This window comes from Plecotus auritus, assembly GCF_963455305.1.
Source record: "Plecotus auritus genome assembly, chromosome: 9".
NCBI lineage: Eukaryota > Metazoa > Chordata > Mammalia > Chiroptera > Vespertilionidae > Plecotus > Plecotus auritus.
In genome coordinates this window covers 145,534,278-145,554,270 of record NC_137783.1, presented here as the reverse complement: position 1 = coordinate 145,554,270, position 19,993 = coordinate 145,534,278, and the positions used below count along the sequence as shown (strand labels likewise).

At 39.4% G+C, this 19,993-nt stretch overlaps 1 protein-coding gene across 2 annotated transcripts in view; it reads left to right on the top strand.

Moving 5' to 3' along the window:
- Positions 1-19,993, top strand: part of TRIM44 (tripartite motif containing 44) — an 81,423-nt gene that overhangs the window by 9,613 nt on the left and 51,817 nt on the right. For both annotated transcript variants that reach the window (XM_080643157.1, XM_080643158.1), the window contains exon 2: positions 6,852-6,929. In XM_080643157.1, the coding sequence (XP_080499283.1) occupies positions 6,852-6,929 (78 nt within the window). The remainder of the gene's footprint in view (positions 1-6,851; positions 6,930-19,993) is intronic.

Here is a 19,993-nt window from a genome sequence, read left to right as displayed (position 1 = left end):
TATAGAATATTTTTATTAGTAATAGGTTGTTTTGTTTATTTTTTTCCATTCAGTATTCTCTAGCGCAGTATTTGGTATTTAGTAGACACTTAATAATATTGTTATTCAATTAATAATAACAATAACAATGATAAAATTTATTGAGAATGTATTATGTGCCAGGTTCTGTACTGTAAACTTTCTACATATTAGCTCATTAAATTTTACCACAATTCTTTGAAGTAGAGTATTAAGTTATTTTTATGTATTGTTTGAAGTTAGTGCAATAATTGTTTTTACTTTGATTTATTTATTCAATTAGGTGAAGTATTTTGGGCAGTAGGAAATTTAACAATGAACAATCCTAAGTCCCTGGTCTCATGGAGTTTATATTGCATGGGTAAAATAGACACAAGCAAGTTAAGTAATAAATAATATTTCAAATAAGGTTAAGTATTATGAATAACAAACTAGATTAAGGAAAGAGAGTGATTGGGATGGGGAAATTAGAGGGAGGCTGTTTAAGATCTGAGAAGGACTTTTTTGAGGAAGTGACCTGGTTATAGTTAAAGCCAGTGATGGGAAGATCTGAGTGGACAATAGTCCCAATGGAGGAAATAATGAATGTAGAGGATGTGAGATGAAATAAGCTTATTATTTGATTCCTTAGGGGGGCTTCTGATATATTGTCTCACAAGCCTTTTTGACTATTTCTCTCAAACAAAACCTGTTTGTAAAAATGACAGAAAGTTGGGTTGATTTTTGTTTTTTTAAGTATGGTACCAACATAAGGCCAGTGGGATAGAAAAACACAAAACAGGCAGCCAATATTCTTTCTGAACTCAACATCCTCTGAATCTTTGTAATATTGATTCAATACTTAGGAGCCATTTGAGGATATTTAAGTGACTTACAGTTACATTTCTACTGACACAAGACATTTCTTTTGGTACCCACATGGTTACTGGCACTCGACTGACTCCCATATAGTACAGAGACTGGTTGTCAAGAAATAATGCTTGTTCTTATGCCATCTTTACCTACCATATTCACCCCTCGCCCATTTTCAAAGGATGTTTACATTAGAATGAGCTATTTTATTTCTGTATTTTGGGGTGAATAGGTAGATATGTGTTTGTGAGATATTCTAATCCTCTATGAAGAAAGACATCTCAACTTTCTTGGTGTTCAAACAAAGACCTTTAAAGGTAAAACAAACAAACAAAAAAACCTTCAGAGAGAGTTGCTTCCAGGGGTAGCAACTTCGATGTCTATAGGGAGGAGAAAGGTAATGTAAATGAGAGAAGCAAGCCAGGGTAACCATGACAAATTGGAGAGAGCTTGCCTGGGCTAAAGTGATGGTTGCTATTCAGCTTCAGCTAATTGCTGCTATGTGGGAATGGGAGCCCAGTACAATCATACCTTCAGGTTTTCAAAAGAAGCTAGAACATTTTATTGTTATGTAATATCTCCTGATTTTTAAATTAGCAACTAATTAAAAAATTCCCATTATACTGTGTGGGACAGCACTAGAAAGACCCAAAAAGTTCTGTAGGCTGCAGGCTGCATATATGTAGGTTCTGATTTGTCCCTTTTCCCTCATTTACAGATGGAGAAACAGAAACCCAGAGATATAAAATGACTCATCCAAGTTCACATAGCAGTTAGTGGAGGAACCAGGAATAGAACCTGGATCTCCTTTCTCTTTGTGTAATATTCCTTTCACCATGGGAAGGTTAAACTTTTGGGGGACTCTAAGGAAAGCTAAATCCCTTTTCCTAGAGAAGTGCATGTACATTTCACATTTTGCATATAGTTTTGGGGATTTCAAACTGCCTGAAATCCATACATGAACACCAGGTAAAGAACTCTCTCTCTTTCTAATACCTGCTGGTTCATATGTTTTCAGTGCAAAGGGAATGGAGTCCCAGTATTTATACTTTGGCAAACCCATGGAGAGAAGCACTCGAAGAAGCTCTAGGTCTGTCCTTCCTTTTCTCCTCCCTTTCCTTTGTAGACATACATTTAGGTAAGTCTAAGATTCTTCCTACTACTTACTATTCCTGACACTGTTCCCTCAAATCATTGCTTTTCTAATTTTTTATATACATATATACTTCACCCATAGAAAATAAGAGTTTTGTGGTTTTATAAAAAAAATGAATATAGCATTTTGCACATTTAATTCAATATTATGTCTTGTCTTGTATCCAGGTACATGCAGATTACTTTATTTTGATTTGCTATATCATATTTTATAGTTGGTTAATTCTGTAATTTATGTAGCCACCCACTATTTTTATCTTTTATCCTCACCCGAGGATATTTTTTCATTGATTTTTAGAGAGAGGGAAAGACAGAGAGAAATATCAATGTGAGAAAAACACATGGATTAGTTGCCTCCTGTAGGAGCCCCAACCAGGGCCTGGGTCAGGGAGGAGCCTGCTACTTCCGGTCAAGGGATGTGTGTGCCCTCGACAGGAATTGAACCTGGGACCCTTCAGTCTGCAGGTCTACACTCTATCCACTGAGCCAGTCCAGCTAGGGCAAGTCACCCACTATTGATGGATACTTAGAATGTTTTCAATTTTTCAGTATTATAAACGGTGCTGCAATAAATATTTTTGTGCATGCCTTCTAGACACATGTGCTAGTGTTTCTCAAGAGGTGAAAGAGAGAAATGGATTTGCTAGGCATGTGACTTCAAAGTAGCTTTATCATTTTATATCAGCAACATATGAAAGTCTCCATTTCCCTAGAGCCCCTCATCACTTGATACTATCAAATCAAAACTTTTTTCAATATAATGAATGAGACATATGTTGATTAAGTAATTTGAGCTTTTTAAAACATCTTTTCATGTTTATTAGCCATTTGACATTTCTATAATGTTCATATCCTTTGTTGGGATTTCTTTTGGGCTCATTGGTCTTTTTCTTATTTATAGGAATCCCTTATGTATTTTCTTGTGTATTCTTGATGCCAAGCTCTTCTGTTGTACTTTTAATCTTTCTCATTTGGATCTTTCTGATCCTGGTTTTGTTGTTTACTAGCTCTATAATTTTGGGAACATCGTTTGACTTCCACAGAACCATTTCCCTCCATTATGAAGTGAGAATACACTAAGAAGTAGTGTTACCGTGAAATGCCAAAGAAGGAGTGTCTGCAATTTGGGGGTTCCTGCAAGCATTTTTTATTTCCACCAGCCATTTTCTCAGATATAAAGTGAGAATATACTACTTTTTAGGTTTATTGTGAAATACCAATAGAAAATCATATGAAAGTGCTTTGGAGAGTAAAGAATATCTTTACACATAAGGTATTTTTGTTTTTTCTTGGTGTTATGACTCATTCCCAGGATCATCTCTACAGATTGATCAAACTCGAGGAGTAGGGAGGGTGTCACAACATAGCACTTGTCTCTTTTTATTCTACGCTCTTGTATGGGAGGAAAGAGGTGCATAAACAAGATATGCTCACTTTGAATTCCATGTTCTTGGAATGCACTGTGTGGGATGGAGGTGAGGAAGACAAGTATCAGGAGAATTTGATTTCTTTGCCTCTCACAGTGCCTGCCCCAAGAATTGACAGAGTAGAATCTGCCCATTTATGGAACCAAATCTCTACAAGGTTAGAATTAGCTTGCCTTTTGTTACTATTCTGGTCTTCTTCTCAGTTTGAATACAGGTTTCAGAGGCAGCTGTTCTATTCCACCAGGGTAGAGAAGTATGAGGATACAATCTCCTGTTCCCATTCCCTTTTGTCTGATGACTGTCCTTTGCAAACAATTAACTAAAACACGATACCACCCTGGGGCGCTCATACTCAAAAGCACCTTAGACCTAGACAACCCTCTGCCCCTGCCCTGTGCCCCATGCTTTAGAGGACCCTTCTTTGGCCATATTCATCTCCTTCTAGACCACTCTCCAAATTCCAAGGATCTAAGAATTACCTGATGAATTGCATTGAACCTGCTTCCAGGACCTGCAGAGCCTCTTTCTAAATTCATCCTCCCAAAGATGGATCAAGCCATTAGACCCCACCCCTGATATGTGCTTTCCAAGGTCAGGGTGGTCAAGGGCAACTACTTGAGAGGGATGTTCCCAGAACTTAAGTGTACTAGTTTGAATGTGTTTAAGGCTTCGTAAGGAAAGGACTGGGGTGTGGAAAGAGAAAGATAGTGGCCTGGGGGCCAGGGTCCTCCATTTGTACTCCTATCCAGCCCTGCAGTTGTCAGGAAGAGGTCTGCCCAGAGGAGCCTCTCCCTTCTGACCACCTGCTTATTTTATGGGTTAAAAAATGCCACAGGGGAAGGTTTTTTCACCATCCAGTTAGAAACTGAGTATAGCTGGCTCAGTATAGACCCCAATTGAGCTTTGAGACAAATCCTCAAAGAGAGTGGGGTGGGGAGGTGGAATGGTGGATTTCCTGAAGGAAGAGTCTCTGTACCTCCCCTCTCTGTCCCCTGGGCAGGCAGTGCTGCTGATGCTTTGTTAAAAGGAGAAAGCATTCTGCTGACACACTGTATTTTTATGAAAGAAGGCTAAGGGTTCCCTTATCTCTCCACACAAGGCACATCTGCCTGCAAACAGGCTGTCTGCTTCTTAGGGATTCCTTCATCGTTCTGTTTCCTTTCTGAATCTTTTAAGGCATAGTTTCACACATTCCTGTCTGTGCTCTAGAGCTAGGAAGAAAGTCATAATATATCAGGGCTCTTTGCTGAGGAGCTTAAAATGGGCTCTGGCAGCTGGGATGTGAGAGAAGAGAGCTTTCCAGGGACAAGTGACCTGCTTGTTCAGCCAATGAGAAACAGGTTAGAGGAATGGTATCACCAGACAGGCTTTATTGTCTGATCATCTCATAAAAGCAAGATTGTGTCTGGCAACTTAACCCGTTTTTAGGTTCTTTGTGTCTCACCCACTCCCTGGTATGTGACCTCCAGATTCCTTTCCCAGTTGTCTACTGTGATACCACAGAAGTTAAAGATTTAAATTGGTGAAGAAATTTGGAGAGTTGTAAACCATCATTTTAAACATACATATTATTAAATTTTAGAACCACAGCTAAAATGGGAATGTCAACTAAGCTGTGTTTGGAGCGCACATCTAAAGCGGGTATCTGCCTTAGTCACCTTACATCCGATTGTTTCTATATAGGTTTGGGAGAGAAAGGAGGTTAAATGGGGAACAAAAGATTTAGCCTGTGGTCTATTTTAATCTGTATGATGGGTTCTTACGAGGTACATATTTCCTGTTTTGGAGGAATTGGAGTTGGTTCTGCATATTTGGCAAATATCACCTATTCAGAGGACAATTTTAAGGAACAGATATTTATATTCTTTATTGTTCCCCCTGCTCCATAAAAATGGTAACCTTTTTACTTCTTCATGTTTCCTTTTTGTCACTAGTAAAATGAGGGTGATGATTCTACCCTATCCCTTAGAGGAGTTGAGATTAGAAAATAAAACTAATTCATGTGGTTTTAGATTGTGCCGCATACATGTATTATTATTGGGACATTCATGTCTTAAGCTTGTATGTTCATTCTTTTATTCAGCAGACATTTTTAAATACCTTCTTGATGCTGGGCACAGATACAGAGATAAAAAATGTGGTGCTTACCCTTAAGGAATTTAAAACATTGTGAGGGAGACAGACAATAATTTAAAAAGTCTCATACATCTATTGCATTTACCATGTGTCAGGCCCTATTCTAAGCACCTTGATATATATTAGCTAATTTAATCTTACTAGAACCTTTATGAAATAGATATTGTGTTTAACTTAATGTTACAGATAAGAGAGAGGCTAAGTGATTTGCCTAAGGTCATACACTAGTGCTGGAATTGGGACTTGAATTTTTGGCTCTAGAATCTACTAGTATGCTCTAAATCTGTGCTAATTCAGCAGTCACTAGCAATATATGGCTTTGGAGCACTCAAAATATGGCTAGTCCAAGTTGAATTGGGCTGTAAGTATGAAATACACACTAGATTTCAAAGACCTAGTATGAAAAAAAAATTTGAATACCTCATGTTGAAATTGCATGTTGTAATGATAATATTTTGGATATACTGAGTTAAGTTAAATATATTAAACTTAATTTCACTTTATTTTTGTGGCTACTAGAAAACTTAAAATTACATGCATGGCTTGCATTTGTGGCTTACGTTACATTTTTATTGGAATAACAGTAATAGTAGTAGGTGACATTTATTGAGCACTTTATGTGTACCACATACTGTGCTAATACCTTTACAAACACTATGTCAATTAAGCTTCCAAATAGGTCTATTCATTATCCCCATTTTACGGAAGGAGAAGGTTTTGAGAAGGTCAATAATTTCCCAGAGGTTAGTCAACTAGTTAATGGCAGACCCCAAATTTGAAACCATTTATGTCTGACTAAAAAACCTGTACTCAACCAGCACACTGTAATACCATTTCCAATGATATTTCGGGGCATTGTCTTTGAGTTTGTTTTTCTAAGAATGTTTAATATTACATACTTCAGTATTTAGTGTGTAGAAGTTCAAAATAAAAATCACTAGGTCATTAAATAGACATCTCAGAAGGAAATCTCTTTTGCAGAGCCCAGCCCTAAGTGAACACTGGTACAGTTGAGCGCTGAGATGAAGCAGCGAGTCAGCCTGTACACATTGCATTTAATTTTCACTCCAGGTCACTGGGCAATGTATGTCCCGGCCCTCTTTATCCTGAGAGAAGAGGAAGAGGGGCAACGCAGCTCCCCCTTGTTGTTTCATTTTCTTGGCTAAGAAAAAAAAATTGCTTTCCATTTCATTGTCCCATGAAATGCTGATTGTGTTCGAGAGCGCAACAAAATGCTAATGACCCCACTTTTCTTTTTTCTAGAGCAAAGACTCTGGCGGATTAAAGGCGGCTATGATAGAATTGGTGGAAAGGTTAAAGTTCAAGAGCTCAGACCCTAAAGTAAGTATTGTTTGGAATTTATTGACTATTCGTACCCCAAGTACGTGTATCTCCCACTTTTTGGAAGTTCACTTTACCCAACTTTGCTTTTTATGAAAGACCTGCCGTAGTACGTGTTTTCACTAACTGAAAGAAATCTGGAGAGAATTTTCGCTTTTATCGCTTTTATGAAGAAAAGTGAAAATAGCCTTCAGCCTTTGTTTTGCAAGGAGCTGTTAGAGGCAGCACAGCCCTGAGGAGCAAGTGGCCCTGCCAAGCTCCTTCCTGAAGAGTTACACTCAGCATCCCAGGATCCACCGCTATAGCTTTGACTGTGTCTGTGAGCATCTGTGTTTTATCTCCATTTATTTTGTGCATCCGTTAGCAAGATGTGTCCTAAGATATCAGAAAAGCCTCAGAGAGCTCCTAAGGGTGTTTCACTTAGTGTAAAACTGGTAAATAAGCTTATTAAGTATGATTTGGTACGTGATTTTTTGGGGTCTGGAAACACTAAGAATATTTTCCATATAAATGAATGGTAAATGTGTCTTTGTGTTATGCCATTTCAGCTTACAAAAGTTTCATAGGAACAGGGAAACCTGTATTTCATTCTCTTTGGGCTAAATTCGAGGGATGTTAACAATCATCTATCAGAACACTGCACCAAGCCCAGCTGGCATAGCTCAGGAGTTGAGCATTGACTTGTGAACCCAGTCAGGCACATAGCTGTGTTGTAAGTTCGATCCCCAGTGTGGAGCATGCAGGAGGCAGCTGGTCAATGATTCTCTCTCATCATTGATGTTTTTATCTCTCTCTCCCTCTCCCTTTCTCTCTGAAATCAATAAAAATATATTTGAGAGAGAAAAAAAGAACCCTGCATCAAGATCTAATGAAGCCTGCCCATCAAAAGCAGTGTGCTAATATGCTTAGAGATAAGTCATCTATTTTCCCTTTCTGTACTTTCTGGCTTACTAGTACAACACATAATCATTAATTGTTTCCTCTGAACTGCAGACAAGTGCATTTTTAATTTTCCTTTACCAGGTCTTTGAGACTATTGTCCTCTGTGTCCATTAAATTCAGCCAAAGGCATCTGAGATACTGATCAGCTTAGTGCTGGGGACTGGGACAGGCTCCAGACCCATCCAGTTGGTGTTCAGCATTAGCATTTTGTCTCTCCCCACCTTACAGGAGCCAGCTCTCATTGCGAATGCTTTTGTCCTCATGACCTGGAGTCTGGTCTGGGAAATGGTTTAAACTTCCCAGCTTTCTTTGCAAGATGCTGGGACTGTAGGATTGATATTCTGGGAGATGCCATACTAGGGTGGGGGTGGACTGCGAACTGAACATGCTGGAGGGATTATGACTAACACAGCCTCTCTTCTCCTACCCTGATACTGACTGTGGCACTACCTGGTAGGGGTGCCAGCTGGCTCAGCCTGAGAGTCAGAGCCGCTCACAGTTAAATTGGGAAAGGAGCATGATTGTTTGACTTTTCACACCTCCTTTTCTTCTTTCATTTAAAGTTCTTTATAAGTGGAATAAGACTAGCATTTCCTGAACACATACTGAGTAAGAGCCAGGCACTGTGCTAGGAGGCTTACATATTTTTAAAAATAATAATGGTAAAATATACATAATGAAATTTACCTTTTTAACTGTTTTTACGTGTACAGTTCAGTGGCATTAAGTGTATTCACATTGTTGTGTGACTATGACTACTATCCACCTCCAGAACTTTATAATGTACCCCTTAAACACTAACTCATTATTCCATCTTCCCTCTTGCATACTTGTGATTACTTCAGCAACTCTATAAAGTAGTTTATTATTCCCATATTATTGAAAAGGACACTGAGGCTCAGACAGGTGGGGTCATTTGCCCCAAATCTAGTATAATTTAGAGCTGGATTCAAACTCTGACTCTAGGCCTGTGCTCTATCTTTTATATCATGCTGCAGACCAAGCCTCCATCTCCTTGCTACCGTATGTTGACACTGTGCCTCTGTTTCCTTCTCTGAAATACTATATGAAGCAGAGTCACAGAAAATGACAGACTCTTCAAAAGTGGGCCGCAGTCACCAATCACAGGATAATTTTCTCTTCACACAGCATTGAGAGTACTGGGACATTGGTAATTTTTTTGTCTTCTGGTGTGGTTAGGGTTCCAGGGGTAACATTTATCAGTTTTCTTAGCTCATTGTAAAAAGATCCCTGGTATAAGTAGTTTTCCTTTGGTGAAGATGAATAAATTAATTATTAAAGACCACTGGAAGCTGCTTTTTTTTTTTTTTTTTTTACCAAGTTTCTCTGGTTTCTGGGACAACAGCTCTACTGTATGTTTTGTTTCTGCCACATCCACATGCTTTCAGGCAGTGAAGATGGAGAGGATATGTACAATTACACTGAGTGACTTCTGTACATGATGATGAATACAGGTAAAGTGCTTTGGGATCCTCTACGAATATGCATAATACTTCTGATGGGAAACTTGCCAGAGGTGAAAGCATTGAGTGGTCCCGTGAGAGCAACTGTGGAAGCCTCAGGATTTTCCCATGATGCACCATAAGCTGAAGGATATTTGTTAGGACCTTCCTTGATCTTGGATATGTTTATACACACTCACCTCTCTTTTATCTTCTTTATCTTGCCATGGATTATTTTCCACCAACCAGTTTTATTTTTAAGCCTCTTTTTAGTCTGTCATATGCATATGCTGTATCTACCTGGAGCCAGCTTGAAGAAGGAATAGTCTGTAGCATGATACAATGATAGAATGACTGCCAGATCACACCATGGGGGGTGGTGAAAAGTGGGTTCTTAAATACAGAATTTCTGCAACAAAGACAATTTCCCAGCAATAAATTGGTGTCTTCCAAGCAACCCCTTAGGTTTTCAGTTCTGTTTTCCCTCAGAATCCCACCATCCCTTTTTAGAAGTTGGCCTGTTTAAGAAAGGCAGAATCTCTCAGGCTTTCTGACCTGTCATTTCCTGGTACAGCTTTCCCTAGAAACACTGATTGAGTCATGGAGCTCTGAGCACTATCTCTACCCCACTTCCTCTGGAATTCCCTAAAGCAGCACAAAGCTTTATTAGTCCAGACACTGAAGTCTCCTGGGACTGAGTTAATTTTTACCTGCAAATGTTGCCAGAGAGGAGTGAAGGATGCCTAGATTAAACATTTTTTAAAATTTAAAAATAGTATATACTTATAGATTAAAAACACAGATATTCATAGAGGAAAAGGAAAATGAATTTTTCCTAAGTTAAACACTTCAACAGTTTATTGCATAACCTACTAGACATTTCCATGTGGAAAAACACTTCTAACAATTTTTTTAAATTACATTTTACCTATAGTTTTATTACACAGAATATCTTAGACATTCTTCTTTGTCAATAATATAGACTTACTGAGATACCTAATTTTGTCCAAAATATTTATCAGATACCCTCTTTGCTTTTGGAGTAGTAGTTCTTCAACTTTAGTGTGCATGAAATCACCCCCGGAGGACTTACTAAAATACAGAGGGTTAAACTCAAACCCAGAGTTTCTGATTCAGTAGACCTAGAATGACTAGAGACTGCTGGACCTTGGCTATGTTCCTACTCTCTTATTTTTATTTTTTTATTTTTAGTAAACAGCTGAAAACCCCTCATAAATAAGTTCAAGTGATTTCAAATTTGAAAAAAATGAAATACATAAAAATCCAGGCTTAAAAAACAGATAAATTGAGCCAAGGTGGCAAAGGAGTAGGGGATAGGGAAGGGAGGTGGACTGAAGAGTCAGCTCAGGACACTTGAGAGGACAGGATCCCTTTAAATAGTCATGTCCAACAGAGAAACAGCAAAGCCAAAAAGAGGGAGAGGACTTCTGGTCAGGATTGAAGTGGATGATCAAGGCCCAAGCCATGGTCCTAGAGTGGGCTGACTTATAAACACCAGGGGAACAGCAGGAGACACCAAGTCCCAGACACTAGGGGTGAACCTGAGGACAGGAATCAGGGCCAGTGATGGCTGGTAAATAAGGCACAGGACAAAGGAATAAGGCATGTGCCTATGGCGAGCCCTGTTTCAAAGGGAGCATTCCTCAAGAAATCTAGAACTTTGTATACAGTGAAAAGAGATTGTTTTTTAATAACAATCAATGTTAGTTTAATTGGAAGTGGTCTTTTCAATAATAAGACATCCTAATGTGTTTGACAGGATCCAGTTTGCAAACACCCTTTTCAGCCAAACTTTTCAGAAACATTTATTTCACAAAACAGGATTTTGTCTGTAGATTTCTTATAATTACGATAGACTTTAGGAAAATTAAAAGATACAATTAATCAGAGCATGTGTGTGTGTGTGTGTGTGTGTGTGCATTTTTAAGAAATTTAAAATATTCTGACTTCTTTATAGCTTTCCTTTGTAGTGACTAGGCAGTTATCTTTCATAGTTTACTCAGAGGAAACTGAAGCTTGGAAAACACAGTGATTCCCTTTCTTCTCCCTGCCCAGTCTCTCAGAAAGCATTGAACCAAAAGCATAACATGATAAACTCATTCAAACTAACCTCCTATTATGTAGGCACTTTCTCTATTATATACTGGTTGTTTTTCTTTCCATCTAAGATATGCTGTTCATTGTTTCCTAGAGCTAGCATGCTTGAAACAAACAGTTAAAAACACAGTTATGTATCTCAAATTTATACTAATCTTATTAGAAGTTACTCTTTTAAAAAGTGTCTTCAGCCTGGCTGGTGTTGCTCACTCAGTGGTTCAATATTGACCTATGAACCAGGAGGTCACGGTTCGATTCCTGGTCAGGGCACATGCTTGGGTTGCGGGCTCAATCTCCTGTATGGGGCATGCAGGAGGCAGCCAATCGGTGATTCTCGTTATTGATGTTTCTATCTCTCTCTTCCTCTCCCTTCCTCTCTGCTATCAATAAAAATATATTTGGAAGAAAACCTGAACCAAGTGGTTCACATTATTTTGTCTGACTGGAGTGGTATTAACATGGAATGTGGTTATACTAAGGCTGCCTAAAATATATCAGGTTTTTTCCCCTCCTTATTTTCTCCAATTTCTAAAGGTGCTCATACTGAAGTGTGAAACCAAATAGTTGTTTAGCAACACAGAATTAGTTTAATAGATCTGAGACTCATTTTCTTATTTTGCTATTTTTATTTAGCATATACATGGCATTTTATAATTGCAAGTAAACTTTACAATCTTTTTTAATAGCCACTATCATTGAAGTGGAACACAGCTCAGTTCTTCACTCTCCTGTGCTAATCAGACTTTATTAAAATGATAGATTTTGTATGTACAAATAGTAATGAATATATGCAAAATATAATTTGAATTCTTATTATTAGTGTCCTGTTACTCACCAGAGTCAAGCCAGGCCTGTCCCTGCCCTGCCCCGAGACAGATGCATTTACCGAGGCAGTGTTTATTCAACCAACTGAAGCAGAGAATTCAAGTGCCTCAGTTGATGACCAAGTTGATTCATTCAGAAGTGTTTCTTTGGTTGGAGAGTTATTATAACTATCGACCTATTTCTGTGCTTTTCATAAAAGAGAAGTAAATAGTAATTTTGGAAGATATGAATTGTGTTTATTTTATATCTGCGTCTTCAAGCCCTTTCAGCATGGTACCTGGCACAAAGTAATAGATATGCATTATCTTATTACAATAATTCTATGGAAAGAAATATCATTTCCCCTCTTTTATGGAAGAGCAGTCCAAGGCTTACAGGGGTTAACTAGCTTGCCAGTAAGTGGTGAGACAGGACTCAACTTCAGAGTTCTCTTACTCCAGGTTCTGCCCCACTACACTATTGCTGAGCACATGGATGAGTAGCTCTATCTACATATAGCCCGTCATCCCTGGCAAGGACTCTTCATTGACTGTTTTCCCCTCACATCCTTCTTTTGCCTCCCTTTACTGGATCCCGCATCCACACATAATAAATCCTGCAGTCCCAGGACTGGAAAATAGCCTTTCCCACCAGGCAGTGTGGGGCAATTGCAAAGGAGCCATGGCAGCCCCAGAGTATTTAGCCCTGGCTGCCTGCAGAACTCAGGCAGGTGCTCCAGTAGCTGCCCTTTATTGCTGGAGGACACCAAATGGGAAAATACCTGTGCTTTCTCAGCCTCTGTCTAGGCTCTGAGGCATGGAATCCGCACAGAAGCAAATGTGGCCCCTTTTTATCCTCTACAGACGCATGGTCAGCGGCAAGAGGAGAAAGAAGTTCTTTGTTCTTCTTCACCATTTCCCTGATTTATCAAAACAAAACAACTTCTCCCTTCCTCCATCCCCCAGTTTTGAAAGTAATACATGTTCTCTATTTAAAAATGTGGAAAATACAGACAAGTATAAAGAAGAAAGAAAAAAATCAGCCTTTCTTCTGCTATCTGCAACAGTTTGTAAACTTTGAATACTTTTTTTTTTTTTTTTTAATGTAGATTCTTGAGCCTCACCCAGAGCACCTAGTTTGGTAGTTCTGAGATCTGCTTTTTTTTTTAAAAGTGTATTTTTATTGTTGGTTTTTTTTTTTTTAGAGAGAGAGAGACAGGAACTGGAGGAGGCGGGGGAGAGAAACATTGATGTCAGAAATATCCAACATCGATCAGTTGCCTCCCATACATAACCTGCGACCGGGATTTATGCCCTGACTGGGAATTGAACCAGTGACCTTTTGGTACATGGGACAACCCTCAACCAACTGAGTTACACCATCCAGGGCCAAGATCTGCTTTTTTAATATGCAGCCTGGATTATTCTGATGCACATGGGGAATACATCACACTTTCAGACACACCTCTGAAAAAACTGGTTACTATTACGGTACTTAGTCTTTCAGATAGAAAAATGTGCTTTGCCTTTCAGATAGAAATTGTTATATATACACATATATATAACTATTATGTGTACACACACATATAGTTTGTATCCTACTTTTATCACCTAATATCGTTCCTTGTAAGTACATACTTTTTTATTATTTGAATCCACTTCCATTTTTGAGCCCCAATTTAGAAAACTAAAATTCTGACGGCCAATCTGCCATTATTGCCAAGTGGAAATTTCACCTAATAAGGTATTTTTTGGTTTTCCTTCTAATAAGCAGATTCTGTGAGGGTCTTTTTGTTTGTTTGTTTGTTTGTTTGAGGCAGGCATGATAGTGTCGCAGTCTGAGGCACCGTAATAACTGAGTTAATGCAGAGTAAAATACAGCCATGCAGTCAGCCCCAAGCTACCTGTTTCACAGCACCTATTCCCCCACTGGTCAGGGATCTCACATGGTGTGACTGAGTGAATAGCTGTGGGCTCAGTGGGAAGTCTAGGCCATCTTTTCCAACCCCCCCCCCCCCCACTTTATAGACAAGGAACTGAGGTGCCAAGAGCGTGAGGGTTCTTGCCCAAGGTCACCCAGGCAGTTATAGCAGAGTTGGAGCTGGTGGACAGCTTTTAGGTCGTAGCTCTATAGTTTTCCCAAATAAAGAGAAGTTTTGTTCATTTGGCAAGGATGTGGAAACACTGGAACCTTCATAGATTTCTGGTGGGAATGTCAAATGGTGCTGCAGTCAGTCACTTTGCAAAGCAGTTTGGCAGTTCCTCAAAAGGTTAAACAGAGATGCCATATGACCCAGCAATTTTATTCTTGGAGATTATATATATATATATATATATATATATATATATATATGGATAGAAAAACTGCACACTTATTCATACTGTATATGATATGAAAATAACCCAACTGATGAAAATGTGGTATAGCTATACAACAGAATACTATTTGGCAATAAAAAGAAATTAATTACTGGTACATGCTACAGCAAGGATAGCCCTCAAAAAACATGCTAAGTGAAAGAAGCTATTCACAAAAGACCAAATTGCATAATTTCATTTATGTGGAATGTCCAGAATAACCAAATTTATAGATAGAAACTAGACACATTGTTGTCTGGGGCTGAGGGAGATGGAGGAATGGGGGTGGAGGATGACTGCTAATGGAGAAGGAGTTTTTGAGAGGGTTGATGAATCTGTTCTAAAATTGATTGTGGTGATGATTGCACAGCTCTGTAAATACATTTAAAAAAAACCCACGCTGAATTGTATACTCTAAATGGGTGAGTTGTGTGATAAGTGAATTTAACCCAATAAAGCTGCTGAGGAAGATATTTACTATTGAATCACTTGAAGTGTCAGCAGTGAACAGTCTGTATTTCTCCTTTCCTCTTCTGGACAGGGACCAGGGTATGAGGCCTGGTGTTAGCTTCTGTCAGGGGAGGCAGTGTTGGAAGCTATTACAAGCTCGGGCTCTGGACTAATACTGCACTGGGCCAGGCCCCTCCAGCACTGCCAGCTCTGAGATCTTGAGCAGATCCTTTATTTCAACTCTCTATTTCTCAGATTTTTTGAACTGCAAAATAGGGGGTAACAGTACATACTTCATATGGTTGTGAGGAAGATTATTGTACTTAAAGTGCTTAGTACAATAGCCTGTGAAAGCTTTCCTCCTTCCTCCTGAGAACCACCACTGCTTCCAGAAGGGCAAGAGCTCATGGGGGCAGCTCCCCTACAATCCCATTGTTCAGGAGACCTTTGAATCCTTGTAGAGGAACATAGTTTGTTCAGTTAGCATTTCCCAGGATTAGTGACACTTACAGATTGCAGGTATGTATGTATGTTTTATTTTTAAAGGGCTGATGCTACCTCTTTGAATGATAATTGCATGAAAATTGAGTTAAAGCTTCACAGTTGGGACCCCTTGGTGTTGCTCCTTGGCTGACTGTTGACTCTGGGCCTTGCATGGCTGCCTTGCCTGAAGTTAGCTGAGTGTAGATCTATTACCAGTTCACGTCAAAGCAATCTGCCTTGGGATTGTGCAGCTGTGTGTCCATATATTCGCAATAGAAACAAGAAGTCAATGCAAAGAAGCAATTATATTTATTATTTGGAGCAAACCCTCTAGATGGCAAAATTGCCCGGTGCCAAATTAAAAGAAATTAAGGGTCACAATAGAAATTGTGTCCCATTTAAGAGACATTAGGGGATATATCCCCAGTTTAAAGTAAACACCACTGAGATTCTTGTTCCCTTTTTACTCCCCCCTGTCCTGCAGCTTCATCCTCTGGCTGTTCTCTTTCAGTTGGAGCCCCTGAGTTCCTCACTGAAGCACCGAGGAAATAGAATCCGGGCATTTTAAAACTAGGGTGGACATGGTTTCTGAGCTGCCTGGTGGGTTGGAGTGCTGTTGGAAAGCAAAGCGATGGAGCTTTAAATGGCTTAATAAAATTAACACATTGTGATGCCCTTCTCCCCCTGCTCCAGCTCCTCTCTGCACCGATCGGAGACTTGATAATTTACTCTCTGCCAAAGCTTGAAGGGATGATTACGTGGCCACCGTGAAGAGGGGAGTGGAGCTGTCAGGACTCCCTGATAGCAGCCACACTTCACATTCCCAGTGCGGGATTGTATTTGACACTTAATTTAGGGGCCTGGGTACCTAGATGTAATACTTCACCGTGATAATAGTGATAAAAATCACCCAGACTTTTATTTAAGGATCTACTTCTCCCCATTCCCCCTCCTACCCTCTTTCTTGTTCAACCTTTCATTCAGCGAGGAAATGAAACAGGTTTGCTTAAGGAAAAAGGTGTTTTCTTTGATATCTTAAGGCCAAAATGATACAGTGCAACTAAGGTCTGTATGTAGGTGCTTGTATGTATATATACAGTCTTCCCTCTATAATATACAGTCTATATCCTCAGGGAATTGGTTCTAGGATCCTCATGGATACCAAAATTTGAGGATGCTCAAGTAAGTCTCTTATATAAGATGGTGTAGTATTTGCATATAACCTACTCACATCCTCTGGTATACTTTAAATCAATTCTAGAGTATTTTAATACCTAGTAAAGTGTAAATGTTATACCATACAGACATATTACCTCCTTTTATTGCACTTCTGCCTTATTGCACTTCACAGATGTGTTTTTTTACTAATTGAAGACCCTCCACCAGCAAAAAGATTATGACTTACTTTATTGCAATATTTGTGTGGGGGAGGAACAAACTTTCCTCTACCCTCAAGGTTCTTCTGGCTGGTCTAATAATCAAATGGATATGAGACAGATTAGCAAGAGAAAATAACCAAATTTAATACATACATGAGTGAGTCAGAGACCCCACATGCAGGAAAGGTTCAGAGACAGAAAAGGGGGATTGAGGTGTTTAAGACATTCTGAGCTAGGGATGAGGTAATGCACCTTGGGGGCTTCACAGGGTCTTTGCAGGATGATTAGAAGAGCAGATGTTTAGTAAATAAAAGTTTGCCCTGCCATATAGGTGGGTGGAAAGGCTATCACTGATCATCTCTTATTATGGGTAAGGCCCCTACTTCAAGCTCTTCTAGGCAGTTAAAAGGAGGGGCAGAAGTTTCTCTTGAGCCTGAAGCTAAATTGCCTCTAGCTCAACACAATCTGCATATCACAGAGGCACATCTTGGGGTGACTCTTTCTGGACGCCCCACACTTGTTTTATTGCAGTAGTTGGGACTGAACCCGCAATATCTCCAAGGTATGCTTCCATTCTTTAGGAAATAATGACCAAAAAAAGTCTGTACATATCCAATACAGACACAACCATCATAGACGTAACTACATAGTACACGCCAGCAGCAATGTAACATTATTTTCCAAATATTTTTGATCCCTGGTTGGTTGAATCTGCGGATGCAGAACTCTAGATACAGAAGGCCGACTATAAACATAAAATTTGAGAACCACACCTCTTGTGTGATTGAGTGTGCATTTAGCCAAATGGCAAAATCCATCAAATCTCTGTGTCTGTGTAGAGAATTTTCATTCACCCCAGTGATCCAATTGATGACCATCCCCTTGTTGAATGGCTTTTGTTTATTTCTGTAGTAGGTGACATAGATTCTGTGATACCTTCTGAATTTCTAATTCAACCTGGTTAGTTAGATATTATAATACCCATTTTATAGATGAAGAAACAAAGATTTAGGAGGTTGAATGACTTGTCCAAGGCCACAGCACTAATGAAGCCAATAAATTGCCTTTCTGTGATTGCTATATAGAATTATTAGTAGTTATAGGAAGTTATTAACTTCTTATCTGTAGAAGATGTGTTGGGAATAGAATACCAATATAGAGTTTGTTCAGACTTTTGGTCAGGGGGAAATATTTTGAGTATGACATGATTTCCTCTACTTTTATGATGAAAGGGCACAGACATTGGAGTCAGATGACATGAGTCTCTATAATGGCACTTATTTTCTGTATGACTTGATTTGTCTGAGACTTCAGCTTCATCTATAAAATAGGACTAATCATATTATATTTTTATTAATGGGTACTCTGAAAACAGAAACTTTTGTAGAGGAGATGAGGAATAATGGTATCATGGCCTTTGGGGGCCTGAAAAGTATTTTAGCACCTGTAGTTAGTTAACAAACCCTATGGTTCTTAAGTAAGCAGATTGTTAGCTTGCTTAAGGGTGTGTAATAGGGTTTCAATCTTCCACAGAGAGGAAATACAGTAAGTTCTCACTTAACGTCACCGACAGGTTCTGCAACTTTAAGTGAAATGACGTATAAGGAAACCAGCTTTATCACAGGCTATTTGATATAAACAAGAGTTCATTTTCTGTGGCATCTCAACAACATTATGATGAAATGGGATTGAACGAAATGACATCATTCAGGGACCTACTGTATGAGACAGGCAAGCTGTGAGGTTGAGGAGCTGACTGTATCTACAGACTTGTGTAGGTGCTGAGGAGCCGAATGCGACCCAGACTTCCTGTGAAGTAGACCATATCTGATCTTGTCAAACTAGAAAAGGTAGCCATTTCTCCCTGTGACAGCCTGTGACCATTTACTGAAACTGAGATAAGGAGCTTTTGATTGACATCCTTACTCTTCAGTGCCTGGGATGTGTGCGAAAGTCCTTCCTGTGCTCCTTTGGGGGATCAGAATCTGCACTCCCAAGGGTGTGGTAGGCTGCCTTTCTCCTAGAAGGCTAATGGGGGCTCTCTCGGTGAGAGCTCAGTGGGTACCACATGAGAAGCGCCCGATAGATGTTCACAGTTACTATCTGCATCAGTTCTGCTGATGTTCCTATGTGCCCAGAGAGTCCTAAGTTCTTCCCACGTATTATTTTTGTGTAAATGTCACAAAATATCTGTGAGAACAATAGTATTACCCCTACTCTTACCTTTCTGAGCTTCAGAATCATAGTTAGCAGAGGCAGTCAGGACTCAACCCTCTTTTCTCTACCAGCAAACTCTGAGCCTTACTGTTTCCTCTGTAGCAGAAAAGATTCAGAAACCATGAGACCTGTATGTCGGTGCCCTTTCCTGAGTATTCCTGGTGGTAGGCAGTCGTGTGGGTTTTGTGGTTTTGTTAGTTTACAAACAACTGTGGCTTTGCAGGGAAGGTGTTTGGGTAGAGAGTGGATTGGAAGTGGAGGGGTGAGTCTTATTTTAAAATTAATTTAATCTTCAGTAGATGAAATAGCCTTTCTTTGAATATTCAAGTCTGAGACACTTAAAGTAGCGTAGTTCCTATTTATTTGGCCCCTGAAACTTTCAGGGTCAGTGTTCACCTCCCACTTCCTACACAGCTGTCTTTCTAGTTGATGCCCAGGTTAAAGTGAAAAGAAAGCAAGAAAACACGGTGGATTAGATGCTCTCACTTATTTGTTACGGGTCCTGGGTTTCTCTGGAGACTCATTTTTCTACTTTTTCTACAGGGGAGTTACCCAGAATTTTTTTTTCTGTTCACTCAGGAAAAGTGATGCTCAGAAGTTTGTGATTGCTTTCTCTATTGCCACCCTGGGGTCAGGCAAAGAGAGAAGCATCTTAAGAGCAAGCAGTAGTATTGATTCGAAAAGAGCCCAGCATCCCGTTGAGCTGTTCTCTGGTGCATCCAGTCAGTGCCGTGACACTGGGTTACACATAAAGTTGTCATGACAATAAAGTCATAGCAGCTGACAGCATGAACAAGCAGCCTTGGGAGGAGAGGATGCTTGGCAGTGATTCCATAGCCATAGTGGTGAGA